Source organism: Eleutherodactylus coqui, chromosome 2, assembly GCF_035609145.1.
Source record: "Eleutherodactylus coqui strain aEleCoq1 chromosome 2, aEleCoq1.hap1, whole genome shotgun sequence".
NCBI classification, from domain to species: Eukaryota; Metazoa; Chordata; class Amphibia; order Anura; family Eleutherodactylidae; genus Eleutherodactylus; species Eleutherodactylus coqui.
The window spans coordinates 57655596-57677931 of record NC_089838.1 but is presented as its reverse complement, the minus strand read 5'-3'; the positions used below and the strand labels follow the sequence as shown (position 1 = coordinate 57677931).

Below are 22336 nucleotides of genomic sequence, written 5' to 3'. Positions count from 1 at the left end.
TTTCCCAACTCGATTATTCAATTCTAAGCGCAAAAAAATTAGCGTCCAAATTTTACGTACGGAATCTAATTCTCTTACTTCCCAATGTCATAGAAAATTGAAATTTGGCACGAGCATTGATTATGTAAAAAATAGAAAAAGTTAATGGGTCCCAACTCGATTATTCAATTCTAAGCGCAAAAGAATTAGCGTCCAAATTGTACGTAACGAATCTAATTCTCTCACTTCCCAATGTAATAGAAACTTGATATTTGGCAGGAGCATTGATTATGTCATAAATAGGAAAAGTTAATAGGTTCCAACTCGATTATTTAATTCTAAGCGCAAAAAAATTTGCGTCCAAATTTTACGTACGGAATCCAATTCTCTCACATTCCAATATCATAGAAACTTGAAATTTGGCACGAGCATTGATTATGTCATAAATAGGAAAAACTAATGGGTCCCAAGTTGATTATTTAATTCTAAGTGCAAAAGCATTAGCGTCCAAATTTTACGTACGGAATCTAATTCTCTCACTTCCCAATGTAATAGAAATTTGACACGAGCATTGATTATGTCATAAATAGTAAAAGCTAATGTGTCCAAACTTGATTATTCAATTCTAAGCGCCAAAGAATTAGCGTCCAAATTTTACGTAGGGAATCTAATTTTCTCACTTTCCGATGTCATAGAAACCTGAAATTTGGCACGAGCATTGATTGTCATAAATAGGAAAAGCTAATGGGTCCCAACTCGATTACTCAATTCTAAGCGCCAAAGAATTAGCGTCCAAACTTTACGTACTACGGAATCTAATTCTCTCACTTCCCGATGTAATTTGGCACGACCATTGATTATGTCATAAATAGGAAAAGCTAATGGGTCCCAACTAGAGATGAGCGAACGTACTCGTAACGAGTACTTACGCACCCGAGTACCGCCATTTTCGAGTACTGCAGTACTCGGGCGTAAAGATTCGGGGGGCGCCGTGGCGGCACGGGGGGTAGCAGTGGGGAGTGTGGGGGAGAGGGAGAGAGAGAGGGCTCCCCCCTGTTCCCCGCTGCTCCCCCCGCACCGCCGCGCCTCTCCCCGCCCCCCGGCGCCCCCCGAATCTTTACGCCTGAGTACTGAAGTACCCGAAAATGGCGGTACTCGGGTGCGTAAGTACTCGTTACGAGTACGTTCGCTCATCTCTAGTCCCAACTCAATTATTCAATTCTAAGCGCAAAAGAATTAGCGTCCAAATTTTACATACGGAATCTAATTCTCTCACTTCCTGATGTCATATATATATATATATATATATATATATATATATATATAAATACATAAATAAATAAATAAATAAATGTATGTCTGTCTGTCCTTTATGCATTACTACACCATTCATCCAATCGCCATGAAACTTTGGGAAGTTGTTGAGTACACTCCTGGGAAGATTACTGGCATAGTACAACTATCCTACGATAGGTGGCGCGCGTGCGAGCATCGTCGACAGTTATGCCCCCCAGACAAAGATCGTTTGGTTTCCATCTCAAGCACGAAAGCAAAAGGCATTACCAGCAACGGGATGAGTGTTCAACTACAAAATAATGCATCCGCCAAAACGCTTCGCAAGACAATTGCTGGATATTGAGAATGCTGAGGTAAAATGAAAGCTGTGCTGTGATTGGTTGCTATTTCTTATACTGCTGAGGCAACATGAAAGCTGTGCTGTAATTGGTTGTTATATATTATACTGCTGAGGTAACATGAAAGCTGCGCTGTGATTGTTTGTTATCTAGATATTTAAAAACGTATGTATGTATATCTTCGCAGCAACGCGCGACGGGTAAGCTAGTTATATATATAGACTAGCTTACCTGTCGCGCGTTGCTGTGAAAACAGACATACATGCATTCGTTTTTATATATAGATGACATCAGGAAGTGAGAGAATTAGATTCCTTACATAAAATTTGGACGCTAATTCTTTTGTGCTTAGAATTTAATAATCGAGTTGGGACCCATTAGCTTTTTGCATTTATGACATAATCAATGCTTGTGCCAAATTTCAAGTTTCTATGACATTGGGAAGTGAGAAAATTAGATTCTGTACGTACAATTTGGACGCTAATTCTTTGGCGCTTAGAATTGAAAAATCGAGTTGGGACCCATTAGCTTTTTCTATTTATGACATAATCAATGTTCGTGCCAAATTTCAAGTTTCTATGATATTGGGAAGTGAGAAAATTAGATTCTGTGAAAAAATTTGGACGCTAATTCTTTGGCGCTTAGAATTTAGTAATCGAGTTGGGACCCTTGAACTTTTCCTATTTATGACATAATCAATGCTCATGCCAAATTTCAAGTTTCTATGACATTGGGAAGTGAGAAAATTACATTCCGTATGTAAAATTTGGACGCTAATTCTTTTGTGCATAGAATTGAATAATCGAGTTGGGACCCATTAGCTTTTCCTATTTATGACATAATCAATGCTCCTGCCAAATTTCACTTTCTATTACATCGGAAAGTGAGAAAATTACATTCCGTACGTAAAATTTGGACGCTAATTCTTTTGCGCTTAGAATCGAATAATCGAGTTGGGACCCATTAGCTTTTCCTATTTATGACATAATGAATGCTTCTGCCAAATTATATCGGGAAGTGAGAGAATTAGATTCCGTACGTAAAATTTGGACGCTAATTCTTTGGCGCTTAGAATTGAATATTCCAGTTGGGACCCATGAGCTTTTCCTATTTATGACATAATCAATGCTCATGCCAAATTTCCCGTTTCTACGACATTGGGAAATGGGAGAATTAGTGGCAGTTATGGAAATCAAACGATCTACGTGGCGGGGGGCGTAACTGTCGACGACGCTCGCACGCGCGCCACCTATCGTAGGATAGTTGTACTTTGCCTATAATCTTCCCAGGAGTGTACTCAACAACTTCCCAAAGTTTCATGGCGATCGGATGAATGGTGTAGTAGCGCATAAAGGACAAACACACACACAGACACACACGCATACATTCAATTTTATATATATAGATGAAGTCATCTTATTCTACCTACTGCGCATGAGCGAAATCTCAATGAGGCCGTTAGGAAAGACTGCTAGACGGCGGTCACATGACGGGGCGGGGTTCGCTGCTTCCTCTCAGTCTAGCCCGCCTCCATCCCTCAGACTGCTTGCGCCGGCGGCGGCAGCAGCAGCAGCGGACGGAGGCGATCGTCGTTCTGCTTATTAGCAGGTCTCTGCATCACATCAGTGTCACCTCCAGCTGCCGGAGCGCGGGGCTCATTCACCTGCAGGCGGCACCGTCATCCCGGGACCTTCAGCGACAAGGGAGGACGGAAAGTCCCGGCACCGCTCTCGCTGCAGTCCAGCTGCAGGACCCATGTGACAGCCTCCCGGATGCCGAGGATGTGTCCCTGAGAGCCCCCCCCCGGGGCTGATACCAGCTGTTAACCCTTCCATGGCTGGAAAGTAACCCCCTAGAACAGCCTGCAGGTGGGGTGTCAGAGGACACCTGGTGCCTGCCTGCCGGTAGCGGTCCCCCTGGATGTGACGGGGACGACCCCCGCGCTGCAGCCTGCCTGCCTGCAGTGACAGCGGTCCCCCTGGATGTGACAGTGACATCCTCCCCACGCTGTTGACTGTCTCCTTGTTTTTGCCCCCCTGGATGTGACAGTGACGACCCCCTGCACTGCTGACTGCCTCCCGGTTTTGTTCCTGGCCCCCCTGGATGTGACAGTGACGACCCCCCCTCCACCCCCCCGCGCTGCTGACTGCCTCTTGTTTTCTGCACCCTGGAGCTGTAATGATGTGAGGGTCGCCGTGCTGCTGCACGAAGAATACAACATAGGGGGGGGGGGGTTCACTTTTTTGGGGTTTGGATTATTATTTTTTTTAATTTGTGTTTTTGCACCAAAGTGTTTGAGTACAATGAGGCGGTCGCTGCAGTACCTGCATTGCCTGCCACTACTAGTCCTCCTGCCCTGCTCGGTGGTCCATGGCGCGGCCGAGACCACCAACGTGGAGTATTACAATGCCATCGTGAATGTAACGGCGCAGGAGCCCGGCAGCAAGTCTGTACTGGACGGCGGGCGCTACGGATTGGACTCCCCGGTTACCGAAGCCAGAGGGATCATCGTGACGCCTGTGAACATCCAAGGAGGTATTTACTGTGGACCCTTCTAAATAATGACGGCCTGTAGATGTACTACCGGTTGTATAAGGAGCACGTGGGACGACGTCCGCCCACATATGCGCTTCAGATAGTCGCCACCGCCAGTGGTAGGCTACGACTTGTGTATACAGAGCTGTCGTGGAGGGTGGCGGCAGTGCAGCCAGTGGCTGGCTGATGAAAGACTAATGATCGCCCGTTACACTAGCGACAGTTATAGTAGAACGGAAGTGACGGTGAAGGGATTATCCCTTGTCGCCCACTTGGTGGCCGTGTTTACACTAATACCGCCTACGATTGTCCAGACGCTAGTTGTCCAAGGGAAAACCACTGGAAGGTAGACAAGCGTATTATATGGATGCGTGTTGCAATCATACCGCCTCCATATACTACTGGGCAGTTACTCATTCGGATTTGCCCAATAGAAAAGAATGCAAATATGGAGGCAAATGCGCCCCCCCCCCCCCCCCCAACAAAAAGAATAAATTGGTCATGCTGCATTTTAAAGAGACTGCCCTGAAAACTCGAGCCATGTGACTAGTAGTAATAACTTGCATTAGTACCGTATTACTGTCCCAAATACGGAGGTGTAATCTACTCGCCTGAACCTGGCCTTGTGCTGTTACATTCAGGTAAAATCAATGGAAAAATGCCCGCGCTATTCAGACTTAGCCATCAGGACCAGGCCCCACACACTTCTTATTTGCATCAGTTTTATTTCAAATAGTTCCCGTGCAACGCGTTTCGTCATCACACTGGACGACTTTTTCCAAGCACAATTAGTTCCCGCGTTGCACGGGAACTATTTGAAATAAAACTGATGCAAATAAGAAGTGTGTGGAGCCTGGTCCTGGTGGCTAAGTCTGAATAGCGCGGGCATTTTTCCATTGATTTTTTTTTTACCTGAATTTCTTCTGAGTGGGTCCTGCTATCCAGCAGGACACAGAAGCCCAGCAGCATATTGGACACACCGGGGGATTTATAAGCCTACGAGGAAGTGGAGGTGTTGGTGAGGCTTCTAATTAGGAGCACTCGCCAAACACCGGGTGAGTCTATTTCAAATTCAATATTTTCAGCAAGAATACTCCTATAGAGTTTTATATTATAGGTTGCAGTTTTACTCCATGCCATCACGGATAACGCCTCCCTGACGTGTTTGTATTTTGCTGTTACATGGGAGGGTATAATATTGGACTTATATCACACTCCAAAGGCCTTAAACCGCCGGCTGCGATTTTGTCCCGGTTCGCAGCTGTGAAAATCATTTCACTGCTTCCGTTTTTCACTATCGGGATTCTTTCTGCTTCCCTCCCTCCCCTCCAGATCAGAGTCAGCACTTCCTGGAGGCAGGATTTTTGAACCACCTGACCAGGAAGCGCTGGCTGAAGACTACAAGCAAGTGCCAAGGACCTGTGGAGGCAAAGTGCGGCTGAGCGGACAGCACCTGTTAGTTAGTTAGTTTGTGTGTGTGGGTGTTTTTTTTTTTCTTCTTGCATCTAGGGTTTATTTTAGGAACAAACAGTAAGATTTTCTTCTGTAAAAGTTGCATCGCACGATAACCGCATTTTAATGTGATGTAACACAAAGGAAGGCTCCACAGGGAAACATGGGCTTCACATGCATGCGATTTGTAGCACTGTCACATTGCAAGAAAATTGTGTGAAAGCGACCTAAGGAAAGGCAGGTAGACGTGTATGCCGGCTAGGCTTAGGGTCGGATGCTGTCCATGTGCAACCAGTCCATGTCTGATGACTAAGGGCTCATGTCCACGGGCAAAATATGATTTAGGATCCGCAGCGGATCTCCCGCGCGCGGATCCGCACCCCATAGGGATGCATTGACCACCCGCGGGTAGATAAATACCCGCGGATCGTCAATAAAAGGCATTTTAAAAAAAATGGAGCATGGAAAAATCCGGACCATGCTCCATTTTCGTGCGGGTCTCCCGCGGGGACGGCTCCCGCGGGCTTCTATTGAAGCCTATGGAAGCCGTCCGGATCCGCGGGAGACCTAAAATAGGAATTTAAAAGAATTTACCATCCGTAGCGGACCGCGAAGGTCTCCTCTTCCTCACGGCCGCATCTTCCTTGCTTCGGCTCGGCGGATGTGCCCGGCGCATGCGCGCGGCACGTCGACGACGTGCCGGCGACGTGCCGACGGCGTGAGGAATTCATCCGCCGGCCGAAAATGAAGATCCGGCCGTGAGGAACAGCTGATCTTCTCCGCCCGCGCCGGATGGTAAATACTTTTAAATTCTTATTTTCGGCGCTCATGTCCGCGGGGCAGGAGGGACCCGCTGCAGATTCTACATGTAGAATCTGCAGCGGATCTGATTTCCCCCGTGGACATGAGGCCTAAGTGTGTTTTACACATGAAGATGTTTTCTTGTTTTTTATGGTGGTGCCTTATTCCAAAAATGTCTCGTGGTTGCGCTGCTGCTTTGCCATATTCGGCATGAACAGTGCTTGATGAACCCAGTTAGAAGGCTCGTCCGGACAGCACTGTCAGCATTGCAGCCGCCCGGGATGGTATATTGAGCTGTGCCGGCATTACCAACCCAGGCTGCTGCCATATGGGCAGCTATATCTGCTCCAGTACTGTCTGCGGGGTGGACATCCTGACAGATGGATCTCTGCCAACGCACTATTGAGGACAGCTCATTCCAGAGGTCACCTGATAGACCCCATTACAGGTGCTGTTCAGTAACGGTCCCAGGCAGCACCTTTAGCTATAGTGGGGGTCTATCACGTTTCCATCGTGACCTCTGGCAAAAAGTGCTGTTTTGTGTCGGAGATCGTGAGGTGCTGTGTGGGTGTTATGGCAGCAGAGGACCTTCTAAAGGTCTCCAGACCTGCGATTTCTTTCTGCCGACTATTAACCCTTTCCAATCCAATTTGTATCCTGGTTTTCCTAGGGGGCTTACTCTTTATCTACTGTTACACAATGGCTCTATATGCTGGCTAAAGCCAGTACTGCATGAGGTGACACATTGGATAGGCTCCGACAGCTGAGAGGTTGGCAATATACAGTAAGAGAACCCCCGACGGACGTCTTCCAACATCGGAGCTGTACAGCCTTAAATCATAATGTCTTCAGAGGTCAGACAGTGGATTGGTAAGGGTTAAGATGGGCCTTTGGCCTATCTTAGAATGCATGCAGAAACCTCATACACTGCAATACTGAAGGTCTGCAGTATATGGTGTAAAATAATGTAAGTTCATATACCCTTAAAGATTAACTGTGTAAAGTAAGGCCGGCTTAACACAGCCAATAAAATCGCGTAAAATTTTGTGTTACGAGCTGCACAAATATGAACCCCATTCTTTTGAGTGGGGTCATACACATAAGCGATGTTTTCCCACATGGCATCGTGATGCTGTATGGGAAATAAAGCGTGGCATAAAACTGGTCGCCGTCTCACGCAGTGTGAACGCTGATCGTTCGCTGTTTTACAACCCTCTGTGAAATGCTGAGTGAGTCTTAACGAGATCTGTGCGGTCTCAGCGCACTGCCGGAGCGCAGGCAATCTGGTGATGTCATCAGCTTGTTTGCTCATTCCAACGAGAATTGTGAGATTCCGGTCCTTTATAAAAGGGGCATTAGTGTCCCAAGAACGGCTTTGAGAATCTCATTTCGCAATAGTTCCCAACCTTCTTGGGCATTTCTTGGGATGTCCTTAAGAACATTCAGCCATTGTATCCTTTCTACCCTCTTTCTGAGTTCATTGAAATCTGCCTTTCTGAAATCTAACCTCGAGGTCTGAGTTTTCTCAGCTCTTCCTCCCCTTTTTGTCCAAAATTCAAGGATAGCGTGATCACCGCCTCCTAAGGTCGCAGCCACCCTTACTTCAAGGTCGAAAAAAAAAAATGGCCATCCAGTTCAGCCTATTATCCACCAATGATGTAGAAGCCAATTTTCCCCATTTAAGGGGAAAAAAATCCTTTCTGACTCCAATCTAGCAGAATAATCCCTTGATCACCGACCCTTGCATTACCAAAACGCTTTGGTAAAACGCTCCCATTGATTTCAATGTGTCCTCACAGACTAGCGTTTGAACGCTCTGTTTCTAACGCCGTGATTTTCGTGCATTTTAGCTGTTTAACGCACCTCATCACTCATCACAATGATGGGGGTGTGTTAAAAAAATGTTGTTGAACACTGCGCAATGCATTTAAAAATGCCACTTGAAATCGCGGTGAAATACTATAATTCTGAATGCAGTGTTTTGCTAACGCTTATGTGAGAGCGACCTTAGGTTTCCTCAATACCGTGTTTTCCCCTTTTTTATAGGTTGCTGAAAATACCATAAATGTCACGCGTCATTCACTAGCATTTTTTAGTGGCTTTTTTTTTTTTTTTTAACTCCCTGTGAGAAGCCTATGGGAAAACGTCTTTAAAAAGAAAAACACAGGTTTTATTGAAACGTAATTTCAAGACGTCAGCTTGCTGTCCATGAATGGAAGCAACCGTGCTCTGATCTAGGGGCTGAAAAACCAAGTGACACGTGTGCCAAATGTGAGGTGTTGGAATACAACAGAAGCTGCGTAACGTTTTACAATATATGCTTTTCCACATAATTCCCATAACGCCGGGTGACTCCTGTAAACGAGATAGATAGTTGGAAAGGAAAGACAAATTCCTAATCCTTGCCCCACAAGGGTTTCGTTTGGACTGGTGCCCTTTAAATCTAGGCGCCCTAAACGACTACACAGTGAAACCTGCTTCTAAACCTGAAGTCCACAGCTTCTAGAAGCGCTGCTACGACCCTTCTCACTCGTGAACTGCAGATATGCACGATGAAGTCGGAGTTGTGGGGCAGAAATGCTTCTGATTTCCCGGAGCCAACGTGCAAAAAGAACTCCATTTAGTCTTGAGCAAATAATCCATCTACGGCTCCTGCGCAGATCAAAGCACCGCCCTGGTCCCTGACGGAAATCAGCGTTTTATTACCTGCCGTCTGACCTCTAGGCCATTGTCCCTCGCATCTTCAGGTCCTGGACCCTGTTTTGGGTCTTCTAAGATGGCCGCTGCAACGCAAACGGATCGTTAGGGTATTTTCACACAGAATTTGCATCAAACTTGTGGTAAATCTGCTTCCTTGGTTGCATTGCCTTCAATTTGAAATTCTGCACTGAATATGCATCTGGAAATTCGTACGCGAAATCCTTAATGGAAAAGCGCTAAATCTGCCTGCGATTCAAGTTGAGTTCAAATTTGTGGCAGAACTCCACAGAAAAATTGTACGTGGATTTTGCAGTGTGAACATGGCCTTGGGGAATTCTGTCTCTAAAATCTGCTTACCTCTGACACGTTTTTTTTCCTACGCTAAATTTTTGGCAGTAAATTCCACCTTTAAATCCACAGCTTTTGGTGCGGCTACATGTGCAGAGTTTGTTCTGTCAATGGGAAAAATCAGCACGCGGACTTCAACGATTTTCTGTGTTTCTACATCAAGAAGTGACGTCACTTGTGGAAATGCGATTTACCGTGCCGGAATTCTCCCTGTGGATTTTGCCCATTGACATCACAACTACTGTGTGCCGCGGATTTCACCACCAAGAATTCAGGGGCAAATTCTGCTATGCTCATATACCGTTAGACTACTGTTGTCCTATACAAGGTGCTCATGTCTTGCACTGATGACCAAGAACCAGCCCTGGGGCCAGCAGATCACATGACCACACACTTCTCTCTGGTATGGGACCAGAGACTGGGGTGCGGACAAGATTCGGGGCAGGAAGAGTGAGGTGTTCTGGCGCCTCTCCGTTCTGCTTCTTCCAGGCCCTGTTTTTGTCTGTCCACTATGGCCCAGGCAATTTAACTACCTACTAACACTGGACCTTGGTCAGCTGGACCTGGAATGGGCGGATCGGAGGGATGGCAGAGAAGACTGGCAGGTAACGTATCTCCTTGGCCCTGCTACAGGTACCCAGGGGGCTACAGAACTTTTGTCACTTTATTTGCAAAGCTGCTTAACATATTTTTATTTTATTTTTTTGGATTAGAAGCAGTTTAGTTAAAGTTTAGCAACCTCCTACGCTGCCTGGATCTGCTGCCTGGATCCCAGGCCCAGTTTACAGTCCTCCAAGATGGCCCCTGCAATCTTCTCAATGCCTAATGTAAACACTGCATTAGCAGCGTGTTGCACTGTTCTTGTTTGTGATTCACCGGAGGATAGTGTGAAAGACTATCGATGCATAGCGTGCATTATGGCAGCCATCTTGCAAGACCACAACTGGGCCCAGGAACCGTTGAATCCAAAGGCAATGGCGCAGAGGACGGACTGCTGTCTGCTACACACGTGTGATGCCATCCGAGAAGCCCATCCTCTTGTGGTTGCTGCAAAAGTCATCAAACCTGCACTTTACGGCGACAGCATATTGTAGGCGCTATAATGGCGTCCCCACAAGTCATCGCTGTGATCCTTCCCCCGGTAACATCTCGGACGCACAGATTTATTGACGGATTCTCCGCTGTTTTCTGTGTACAAGGTCACTCGAGTATCTGCTGACTAGTCTAGACGACTGGTGTCAGCATGCTGCGCTTATGCCCATTAGAAGTGGAGCGGGGTACAAAGACCCGGCTGCTGAATCGCTTGTAACACGACGAAATAAAATACTTTTACGTTTACTACGGCTAGCCACAAATACTTGCTTCTAAGCTTTATCTTCACACATGAAGGAGTTGGGCAGGCCCTATGGTTTCTCAATAATACTGTCGTGTAAATAATTCCTGTTATAATACAAGCCTTAGCTGCTGCACAACCTGCTGCATAGGGTGGGGCACCAACCACACAGCATAGGTGACGAGTTGTACTGCGATATTGGTCCGAGAAATTCAATATTGCGCTTGTAAATGTGACTTTGCTAGGCAAGTGCAATGCATGTTGCAAGAAAGGAAAAAAAACAAACCTGCAACTATACATGCAATTTCAATAGAAATGGTTAAATTGCATCGTGCTCACATGCAAATCACATCCGCATACAAGTGCAATGCAATTTTTATTTTGTCCATAGAAAATACAAAAAACAGGACTCAGATTTTTCTCCTCCCATCACAGTGATAGAAATTCATGTGAATAAACGCATTGAAATCACGTGTGAATCCAGGAGCCGAGCCCACTCCACAGTGTAAGCTGTCCGATGGCGGATGCCTGTCAACAGCTGCGAACGGCCCCCAGCAATGAGGTCGTAAGGTGCTGTCTGGGTGTTATGACAGCAGAGGACCTTCTAAAGGCCCCCAGAGCTGCCATTTCATTCTGCCGACTATTCAGACAGACCTCTGGGCTTAGTAGAATGCCTGCAGAAACCTCATACACTGCAATACTGAAGGTTTGCAGTATATGGTATAATAGATCAAACAATTGCAAGTTCAAATCCTTGTGCAGAGTAAGACCGGCTTCATACAGGCGATGAAATCACACGTTGAGACCCCCCCCCATATTGCGCTCCCCACCGTGTAAATTCCCTGAAGTCCTGCTCGGGTAATTCACATGGCGGGGAGTGGGATATGGAGGTGGGATTCACGTCCCCATATCATACTTGCCTGTGTGAAGCTGGCACAAGGCCGCATTCGCACTTGGCGCCGGCAAAACGCTGCGATTTTTACCGCCTTTTTCGAATGCATGTCACAGTGCTTTTTAACGCAGCCCATCGTTGTTGTGGATGATGAGGTGTGTTGAAAAGTGCAAAAAAGTTCCAAAATAGAGTAGACAGTGCTTGAAAATTGCGGCGTTTTCTAATGCAGTTCTGAGAGGCCCATCTATTTCCTTCTATGATAGTATCACTGACTGGGTTGATCAGGGAAATGCGGTGGATACAGTTTATCTTGACAATAGTAAAGCATTTGACAAAGTATCTCATACCATACTTATTGAAAAAATGACCAAATATGGGATTGTCAGGGCAACTGTTTGGATTCACAACTGGCTGACTGATTGTACTCAGAGTGGTCATAAATGGCTGCACATCGGCAATGACGGCCCAGTGGCAATCAACATTTTTATAAATGATCTGGAGGAGGGAATTGAGGGGAAACCTTTAATTTGCTGATGGCACAAAGCTAGGAGGGATAGCTAACACTAGGGAAGAGAGAGTATTCAAAAAGATCTAGAAAAGCTTGCACATTGGGCGGCAACTAACAAAATGGTATTTAACAAGGAGAAATGCAAAGTCCTACATCTGGGCAAGAAAAATGAAGAAGGCACATACAGAATGGGAGAAATTGGGCTAAGCAGCAGCACATGTGAAAGACTTGGGTATACTAAAAGATCATAGACTGAACATGAGTGAACAATGTGATGCAGCAGCCAAAAAGGCAAACAGAATTCTGGGATATACAGTGATACCTTTTGGTTGTGAGTGTCTCAGCTTGTGAGCTTTTTGACTTGCGATCATGCGCTTTCCCGAATTTTTATTTATTTATTTTTTTTCCCTCTGATTTACGAGCAATAACTTGGGTTACGAGCCTGCTTTGCATTCCACGCAGAGTCCTCTCATCACTGAACACTGTGACAGCACTGTCAGTGTTCAGTGACAAGGGGACTCCCCGGGGAGTAGGGATCCCCTGCAATAGCTGTGGCGGAGGATCGCTAAGCTCTCCCATTGATTTCAATGGGGCTGCCACTGCCTATGGCCCCACTTAAAGCAATAGGATGCCAGCACCCCCGCAGTGATTTTCAGGGAATGGCTTTAAATATAAGCCTTTTCCTGAAAATAATCCCTAGCTGTAGTGTAAAAAAAAAAAAATAATAATAATAAAAAAAATATATATATCTCACATATCTACTGGGGCTCAAGCTTTTTTTCAGCAATCAGGGATTTAAAATCCCCACCTGCTGAAAGGGATGCGTGAGATTGGCTGAGTGCTCAGCCATTCATTCAATGGTGTGTGTGTGTGTGTGTGTGTGTGTGTGTGTGTGTGTGTGTGTGTGTTTTATTTACTGCAACTAGGGATGTTTTTCAGGGAAGGGCATATATTTAAAGCCCTTCCCCGAAAATCACTGCAGGGGTTTTGGCATTCTATTGATTTTTAATGTGGGAAATTGATTTGACTTACGAGTGTTTTGGGTTAAGAGCTTCATTATGGCACAAATTAAACTTAGCCCAAGGCACCACCATATTAAAAGAAGCATAGAGTCTAGATAACGTGAGGTAATTATCCCCATCTGCTCTTCCTTAGTCAGACCTCATCTGGAATACTGTGTCCAGTTCTGGGCACCCCACTTTAAAAAAGACATAGACAAACTGGAGCAAGTTCAGAGAAGAGTTACCAAGATGGTGAGTGGTCTGTAAATCATGTCTTATGAGGAACAGTTAAAGGAGATGTCCCGAGGCAGCAAGTGGGTCTATACACTTCTGTATGGCCATAATAATGCACTTTGTAATATACATTGTGCATTAATTATGAGCCATACAGAAGTTATAAAAAGTTTTATACTTACCTGCTCCGTTGCTAGCGTCCTCGTCTCCATGGTGCCGACTAATTTTCGGCCTCCGATGGCCAAATTAGCCGCGCTTGCGCAGTCCGGGTCTTCTCCTCTTCTCTATGGGGCTCCGTGTAGCTCCGTGTAGCTCCGCCCCGTCACGTGCCGATTCCAGCCAATCAGGAGGCTGGAATCGGCAATGGACCGCAGAGAAGCCCTGCGGTCCATGAAGACAGAGGATCCCGGCGGCCATCTTCAGCAGGTGAGTATGAAGACGCCGGACCGCCGGGATTCAGGTAAGCGCTGTGCGGGTGGGTTTTTTAACCCCTGCATCGGGGTTGTCTCGCGCCGAACGGGGGGGGGGTTTAAAAAAAAAAAAACCCGTTTCGGCGCGGGACATCTCCTTTAAAGGATCTGGGAATGTTTAGCTTGCAAAAAAGAAGGCTGAGAGCAGACTTAATAGCTGTCTACAAATATTTGAAGGGCTGTCACAGTGCAGAGGGGTCAGCCCTATTCTCATCTGCACAAGGAAAGACTAGAAGCAATAGGATGAAGCTGAAAGGGAGGAGACACAGATTAGATATTAGACAGTGAGGGTAACTAATGAGTGGAACAGGTTACCATGGGAGGTGGTGAGTTCTGCAGTGGAAGTGTTCAAACAAAAGCTTGACTGACAAATATCTGTCTGAGATTACTTAGTGAATGCTGCACTGAGCAGAGGGCTGGACCCAATGACCCTGGAGGTCCCTTCCAACTCGACCAGTCTGAGTCTGAGGCCCAATTGAAATCAAATAGGAGCATTCTACTGCAACATTCAAAACGCCATGGTAAAAAGCACATGAGTGAGAGTGGCCATAGACGTGACTCCTCACTGCTTAAAGAAGCGGAGACTTGAGCTAAAATTTTTGGCTGGCTAATTTGGAAGCTCATGGTCTGGGTGCTGTACAGTCACAGGACTCTCACTTAGCCATTCTCAAATAAGTCAGCCTAGTGACCAAAACCAACAAAGTGCGTAAATACGTGTATTTTTATGTTAACTCTTTAATGGGATTTTTCTGCTGCTATTTGAAGTTTGAGTTCCTCTATAAACTGTAGAACTGTCGAGATCTAGACCTCCTTGCCTTGTCTGATAACTAGTTGGTACTAGTTACTGCCGAGACTCCGTGTTATGTTCTCTGCATGGTCCGGAGTGATGCTAGCGGGAGAAGTGTACCGATCCTTCAATCAGGCGATAGCTCACTGAACCGTTTCAGGAGCAATCTGCAGACCAGAACTCTACACTGAGCGGTATGTAACGGCACAGTCCACAGTTGTGTAACATCAGCCCTTCAGCGGTGCCGGGAAGTGAAATTGTGACTGACAGCTACCAACCGAAGCCAGAAATGTGCACAGGTTAGTTGTCCAAAGCGGACTTACATCATCTTAGTCAAGTGAATGAGCTGTTTTACCATGTATGATGCTGTGCCAATCGGCGGAATCCCTCCAATTGGATATTGATGATCTGGTGTATGTTATGCCTACGATTAAACGATGCCTACTTTTAAAACTCTGAAACAATAAAAATGTTCCTTTAAACAAACTTTTTGCATCAGTTTATGCTGCCGCCCTCTGTCATTTTCATTGTGTGCTTAAAGGGGCTCATGTCCATAACCCCTACGGTGGCTTTGCATTTTTTTGACTTTTTATAGTCTCTTTTTTTTTTTTTTTCCCCGCCCCCCCCCCCCCCCCCCCCCCCCCAAGAATTCATTCTGTGGGTTGCTTTGTAAGTGCCGTGGGCTTTTCCTTTTTGGTTGCATCCCTAATATGACAACAATAAACTTTGTCTCTTATGTTTAAAGTATTCAGTTGTGCGAAGCTCATGTGCAGCATTTCATAGGACTGGCATAACGGACTGGAACAGAACCCGGAATATCTGCTTTCAAACTGGTTTTTGAGTCATCTACGAAAAACCTCCAGTCTTGGACCTCATAAGAGCTGACATCAAACCACTTATTTGCAGTAGTTACAAAAAGTTAGGGTCCCATCATAAGGCCCAATGTCCACAGGTGGATTTTGCAGCAATAAGCCTTTATGGGTTAAAAATGATCCTTCATGTCTATGAGCAGAAACCAATTGCGGTTTCCGCTCACGAACAAAAAAAAAATTGTAGCATGCTCAATTCTGCTGCAGTTCCCGCACGGACTGCTTAGGTTGAAGTCAGTGGAAGCCACAGTGTGAAAATATGCATCAAGTATCCATGCGGGCCTTATAATGCTCGTGGATGTGAGTCCTGCGTGGATATTTCATGCGGATTTCCACAGCGGATGCACTGCGGGTTATTTTAAAATAGATTTTTTTTTTTTTGTGGGAAATTGCAGATTATTTCTGCACTGATGTACAAAAAAATCCGCAACCCCACTTCCCAAATTGCTTTTAACCTTCAAATGCATTTAAATGTATTTGCGGATGCACTCTGGATCCTAAGCCCCCATAGAGCTAAATAGAGCCAGATCCGCGGTAAACTAGAGTATGCAGCGATAATCTGTGCCTGGCATCTGCAAATCATCTGGCCGATTATCAGGAAAGCGAACGTTCTGACCTGTTTGGACATTGTAAATACACCTTAAGGCCACTCTAAACTGCAGGATATTACCGAAATTTTGAGCAGCGTTTTTGAACGCATGGTACAGCGGGCGGGGCCCGATAACGCGAACACAGTGCCCCGAACGCAATTGTAATTGTGTTAGATAGGTCTCCTATCTTTTCTATGGGCACTGCGTTCGCGTTAGACGCTGAACGCATGACATGTCGCGCCTCCTTTTCTGGACGCGACCTTCATGCGTTCAGCGCAGCCCTCCATCTGTATGCGGAAATGCTTTCAGTTAGAAAGCATTGCCCATAGCCATCGCCTTAGACGCAAGAGTTCAGAGCCTGCCTCTAACGCGATGAACAAATGTATGTGGTAAAGGGGCCTAAGACCCCAATTTTTCTGAGAGTCGTTTTGCCTGGAGCAAACCTTGTTGGGCAGAGTCACCTTACACTTTCCAAAAGTTTTCTAGAACTTATTTATAAGTTCATTAGTGCCGCAAGCAAAACTGCATCCTGTACAACACAAAGGAAAGGGCAGAATTTAAAGAAAGAAAAACTATGGTCACTGGACCACTAGACACGCTTCTTCTTTACAAAAATCGATATTATATCGCCTTAAACTATCGTAGTTAGCGATATATCGCTAAAAGTATCGCCAAAGCATTAGCGATATATTGATATTTCGATATATCGCTTTTCAATGTTCCAACCTTGCCATACAGTGGTGATATAGCACTGCTGACCGATGAGCTCTTCACTAGCTTCCATCAGATAGCCACTTGAATGCACATCACTGGCTTATTGGCTCCAAACCAGCGCTGTGGTCACCTCTTTTGGTACTGTACCCTGATCCGAGTGTTGGCCCCCAATCGGCTGCACGTCTCATTCACATTGCGGATATATTGCTGGCCAGCAATCGTTGTTAGACTCGCATAAATAAGCCGATAAATAACCATCTGTTTGGTTCATTTCTACATCCTGTCAATCGGGCAAACGTACATGCCCTTCACTTGGTATGAAAAACTGGCATGGCGCTGTTATAGCGGTACCCAGTACGTATGTTTATACCGTCCTGCCTACTGAGTGGTGGGAAAGCTGTGAGGTTCCCTCCGATTGCTGGTGACAAAGTGCGAAGCAGGCATTTTTTTCCCCCGATTGGCTGCTTTATCAGAGCTCCTAGAAAACTTGCGCCGCGCCTGCGAGTCTGAGATCTCCAAAACCGGAACTATCCTTATAGGGAACCTGTCATGACGATTTTTACAATGCAATCTATGATAAACCTGTAACAGCGCTGCTAATGAGACTTCCTTATCACTAATTAGTTTGTCCCGTTACCTTTTACAATCTGCTTTTGAAACTTTCCGCACAGTATTAAAATGGGTTGAGTCAGATATTTCCCTCAGCACCACGCCGGGCCACCCCTGTTCTTGTTTTCTCTTCTCTGTAATCCCACCTGCTCCCCTCACTCTCCCTTACTTGCTGAGACTTCAGCGGTGTACTGCGCATACATTTTGAGGATCGTTACTTCTAGAGTCACCTGACTTTTGCTGCCGTGGGGTTAATTGTCTTCAAGGCGCTCACGCAGTACGCCGAGGAGAGCTGAGGAGTTTGGGAACGGCAGGGTTTAAATTTAAATTTAAATGAAGGAAACAGACATCTTTAAAAAGAAATGTAAGGGCACAACAATGTAATTTGCAGAAAATTAAAGTCTGTAGACCCTTGGTAGGACCCTTTTGTCCAGAAAGATCATAAAGATTCACCGTCTGAAATCTCTCTGCTCATAATGTTAACCCCTTCCCGCTCCAGGGCATAAGTTTGCGTCCTGGTAGTGGGGTACTTCCCGCAACAGGGCGTAAACTTACATCCCGGGAATAGGGCGAGATTATAAGTGATCTCGCGCTATCTGGCAGTGGGAGGCAGGTGTCACTGATAGCTGGCCTCCCGCTGCAACAGCGGGGGTGCATCGGAGATGCGCCCCCCCCCCCTCCCCTGCTGTTGTCCTTTTTCTCATATTAGCATAAAAAAAGGTGAAAAAAAAATTTAAATCCCACATATTTGGTATCGTCGCATCCGTAACGACGTGTACAATAAGTTGAGCATGCGTTTTCGTTCCCTGTTATAAAAAAAGGGTTTTACAGTATAGTCTAAGTACACAAAAATGGCACCATCATAAAGTACAGTTCGCCACGCAAAAAACAAGCTCTTATACGGCCGCGTCGACAGAAAAGTAAAAAATGAAGATGAAAATCCGCCCAAAATCGTTGCGTCTTTATGCCCAAAATAGGCCATGTCCTTAAGGGGTTAAATCTCTGGATGTGAGGCGTTTCCAGGTGAAAACAGCCTCTCATCACTGGGGCAATGGAGGGACTCCCCGGCCCAGCCGTCACAGCCGCAGCAGGGGATTGCAGTGTTCTCCCATTGCTTTCAATGAGCGATCTCGCAGACAGATGGAACATGCAATGTTTTTCCTGCATAGCATCACATCACATTGCGATGCCATCCTGTTCAAAAGAATGGGATTCCTACCTGTGTGAGATTTGTGCACATTCTCTTGGATTCTTCTAAATTTCAGCTTGTTGCAGCATGACCAGGTCTTTTAGGTCTGCTATCTTAGATCAAACCCCAAGTCCCGACTCCAACTGCACGTCAATGAGGGAGTTATGAGAAGTAGCGAAGTCCTCCATTGTTTCCACTTAGTTAATTTTGTTCGTCCTCAATGAAAGTGAAGTTGATGGGTTGTATGAGTTATACAAAGATTGAATAGAGATCTGCAAGGCCTTCAACCTAGATTTCCTAGTGGTATCTGTGACTGACATATCGGCCCAGATGTCCACTATGGTAAAGATGCAGCGGTGGTATGTAATGAACTGCTCACCTTTGCATCAGAAGACTCTTGCGGAGGGTCCAGTCTTTGCCTCGGCTTCTCTGGGATGGCTGGTTTGTAAATGATGGCCAGCTCTCTGTAGGAACTTCCGCTTGATTTCCGCAGGACTTCTCTCCGAAGTTATGTTTGTGGAAGCCGTGAAATCAGCAATGCTGTGAAGAAAAGCCATACCGAGCGAAGATTCAGGACTATGCCTTCACTGCTAATCTGTAAATTTCGCACACCATGGCTACTGAAGTGAGAGGGTTTCCAGTACTGCAGCGGGGATCAGGAGAAGAACAGTTTGGTCGGCTTGCCTGAATTAGTGGTGGACGTCTTCCTCCTCTGGTCCTTTAGCCCAGCCACATCCCATGTTTCCACACTTTTGAGACTCTGTATCCTGTCAGCCAGGGACTTCGCGAAGGTTGACAGTTGAGAGAATAATCCGGCGCTGGTAAGAATCCTGTAGCTATTTGTGTAGTGAGATGGGGAGGTGACGGGCCAGCAGGTTCTGCATCAGCTTGATGTCCTTTTTATAAGAAAAGCCGGGCATACAGCTGAAGTCTGTGTTCACTTCTATATTGGAGGCTCCATTGTGGATTTCACTGTGTTTTCTGGAAAATATGACGCGGCATACAAGATGGCGGATCCCATTGTAAGTCAGTGACTTGTAACTCTCAGCAATGATTGATGATTAAGGGCTAATGCTTTCAGGCATTCTCTCTACTTCAGGCCATACAGTAAAGCATGGGCTACAACCATACAGGCTTGTATTGCTCGGTGTGGAGCCTTGTGAAGCTCTGTAATCCTCATGCTTGGTGCCTCCATCGTACTGCATGTGTGCAAGCTTGCCATGATGTTTCTTCTCATTAATTCTCACATCATGCATGAGACTAAAGCCACCATGTAAAATCAAGGCACATGGAGGTACAGTAGGAGCCATAAACACAAAATTGTAGAGGGGTTGCCCAGTTGTAAAGTATTTGTCCTCTCCTAAGGCTGGGTCTTAAACAAAGAGCCCCTTGTGGTTTACTGTTGAAGACCCCTGCAGATCAGTGGTTTGCTGAGCCCACTATGCTCTGCAGGAAGCAGACAGCTCTGTTGTCTCTGAAGCGGTCAGGCTTGATATTGCAGGCCCGGTTCCCATTTATTTCATTTAGAACACCACCTGTAATACTAAGCCTGGCTACTGCAACGGAAAAGGAACTGTCTGCATTCTGCAAAAAATCAGCTCCTGTGCACCAATGCCAACGCCCAGAGAACAGCTGATCCATAGGTGTTCCTGGCGATAGACTCTTGACGATCTACTATTGATTACCTATCCGAGGTATAGGCCATATATGGTTTACTACTGGACAACCCCTTTAAATATGATCCCTACTACAGAAGAAAGTGGCATAGAAACGATTTGTCCCATTGAGGACTTGGACATGTTTTTTTGCGGGAGGAGTTGTGTTTTTCAATGGTACATTACAAGGGGTATTTTTGGGACTTCGTTAAAATTTCTTCTATTGATGACTGACAGGATCCCTGGCGATCAGGTGATTCCTTCGGCCACTGTCACTGCTGTCAGCGCAGGAAGCAGTAATCGCTGATTATAGTGCAGCAACCCAGTTTTCTATTGCAGGTGCAACTTCCATTGAGTTCAGTAGGAGCTGCGCCTGCAGTACCAACCTGGGCCCACTATACTATGCAGTCAGAACAGGAAGATGGTCACGATGACCAGTATCAGAGGCCCTAGCATTGTCTGATCTGCTGGGATCACCAACAGTGGATCCCTGCCAATCCTCTATTGATGGACCTGTCAGTCTTCAATAGAACAAATAAGTTCTAGAATACCTCTTTAATGTACCATATAATGTATTGAAGACTTGAAAAGAAAATTTAAGTAGGATGAAGTGAGGGACACAATTGTGCCCTTTTTTGGGTATTTTTACTGTGTATTTGGTGATGTACTCTTGGAGACATGATAAAAAAATGGCCTTTCTGGCAGTTTCAAAGGGTTTATTCAGGTTTTTTTTTCTAAAGGAGCTCACTATGTTGTTTAAAAAAAAAAAAAAAAGCCCCTGCTTGCCACACCTGCTACCCTCCACGTGTGTTCCGCTGCTTTCTGTTTCCCGATGCAGCAAGCCAGTAATGACGTCACCAGGGACATGACAGTCCTCAGCTCACCTTGGAAGGTGATTAGCCACAGCGGTCACATGTCCTCTTGTCAGGAAGGCTTTGCTTTGCAGGAGGTAGTGGAGACCAGCAGGGGACAGCAAACTGATTCTTCATTAAAAGAGTACCATTCTTAGCAGATCCTATGTGCATGCTTTTGGTTGACCCTGAGAAGGCGTTTGACCAGATACATTGGGGGTTCCTGACCTTGAAGCAGATTGGGGTAGGCCCAAAATTCCTGGCCAGGATCCTTGCACTTTACACTTGTCCCACTGCAAAGGTCAGGGTAAATGGTAGACTGCCCTTCCCCCAAATCAACATTCAAACTGGCACCAGACAGGGCTGTCCACTATCCCCATTGCTATATGTGCTGGTAATGGAGCACCTGGCTGTGGCCATCAGGGAAAACTCCACTATTAAGGCAGTGCAAATAGAAGAAGTTCAATATAAAGCTGCGCTATACACGGATGACCTTTTGCTCTATATAACACAACCACGTACCACCCTACCATCTCTGCTATATGAATTTGTGAAGTTTGGTCACTTATCTAATTTCATAATTAATCACTTAGGTCAGAGGCCCTAATCATTTCTTTACTGTTAGTAGAAGAAAAATGCATAGAGGAACAATTCCCGTTTAAATGGAAAAAGGAGGCTATAAAATATTTCAGGGTTTGTTCCAGCTGACCACTCTAAATTGTACTCACTGAATTATCTAACCCTCCTGGAACGTACACCGAAAGACTTACCCTCTTATACCAGCCGAGAATTATCTTGGTTTGGGCGAATAAACGCTCTCAAAATGGATGTACTCCCTAGGTTCCTATAACTTTTTCAGGCGATCCCCATTACCCCACCAATACAAATTTTTCAAGAGGTTAAGGCGAGCCATGATCAAATTTGTTTGGGGCAGATGAAGGGCCTCAACTGGGAACTCAATATCTCGCACTTCCCAAAACAAGTAGTAGGTTTACCGAACTTTAAACAATACCACACAGCAACTTGTAGATGGGCATTATCATGCTGCTAGCAAACAATGGGTGGCGCTGGAGCAGAAAGATTGCTCAATCCCTATAAGTTATATCCCATGGATCAGAGCCTGCGACCGAGCCCAGCTCATCTCTCCTAACCTCCTACTGAAGGGGACACTTGGGATGTGACAAT

General features: G+C 45.7%; 1 protein-coding gene across 3 annotated transcripts in view; it reads left to right on the top strand.

Annotated features, from left to right (window-relative positions):
- The first annotated feature begins 3136 nt into the window (after nucleotides 1-3136).
- The window catches only part of RNF130 (ring finger protein 130), a 516622-nt gene continuing 497422 nt past the window's right edge, over nucleotides 3137-22336 (top strand). The window contains exon 1 of one of the 3 annotated variants that reach the window (XM_066591020.1): nucleotides 3137-4148. In XM_066591020.1, coding sequence (XP_066447117.1) covers nucleotides 3917-4148 — 232 coding nt within the window. In that variant the 5' untranslated portion in view covers nucleotides 3137-3916. The remainder of the gene's footprint in view (nucleotides 4149-22336) is intronic. The other 2 variants (XM_066591021.1, XM_066591019.1) reach the window with 2 other exon arrangements.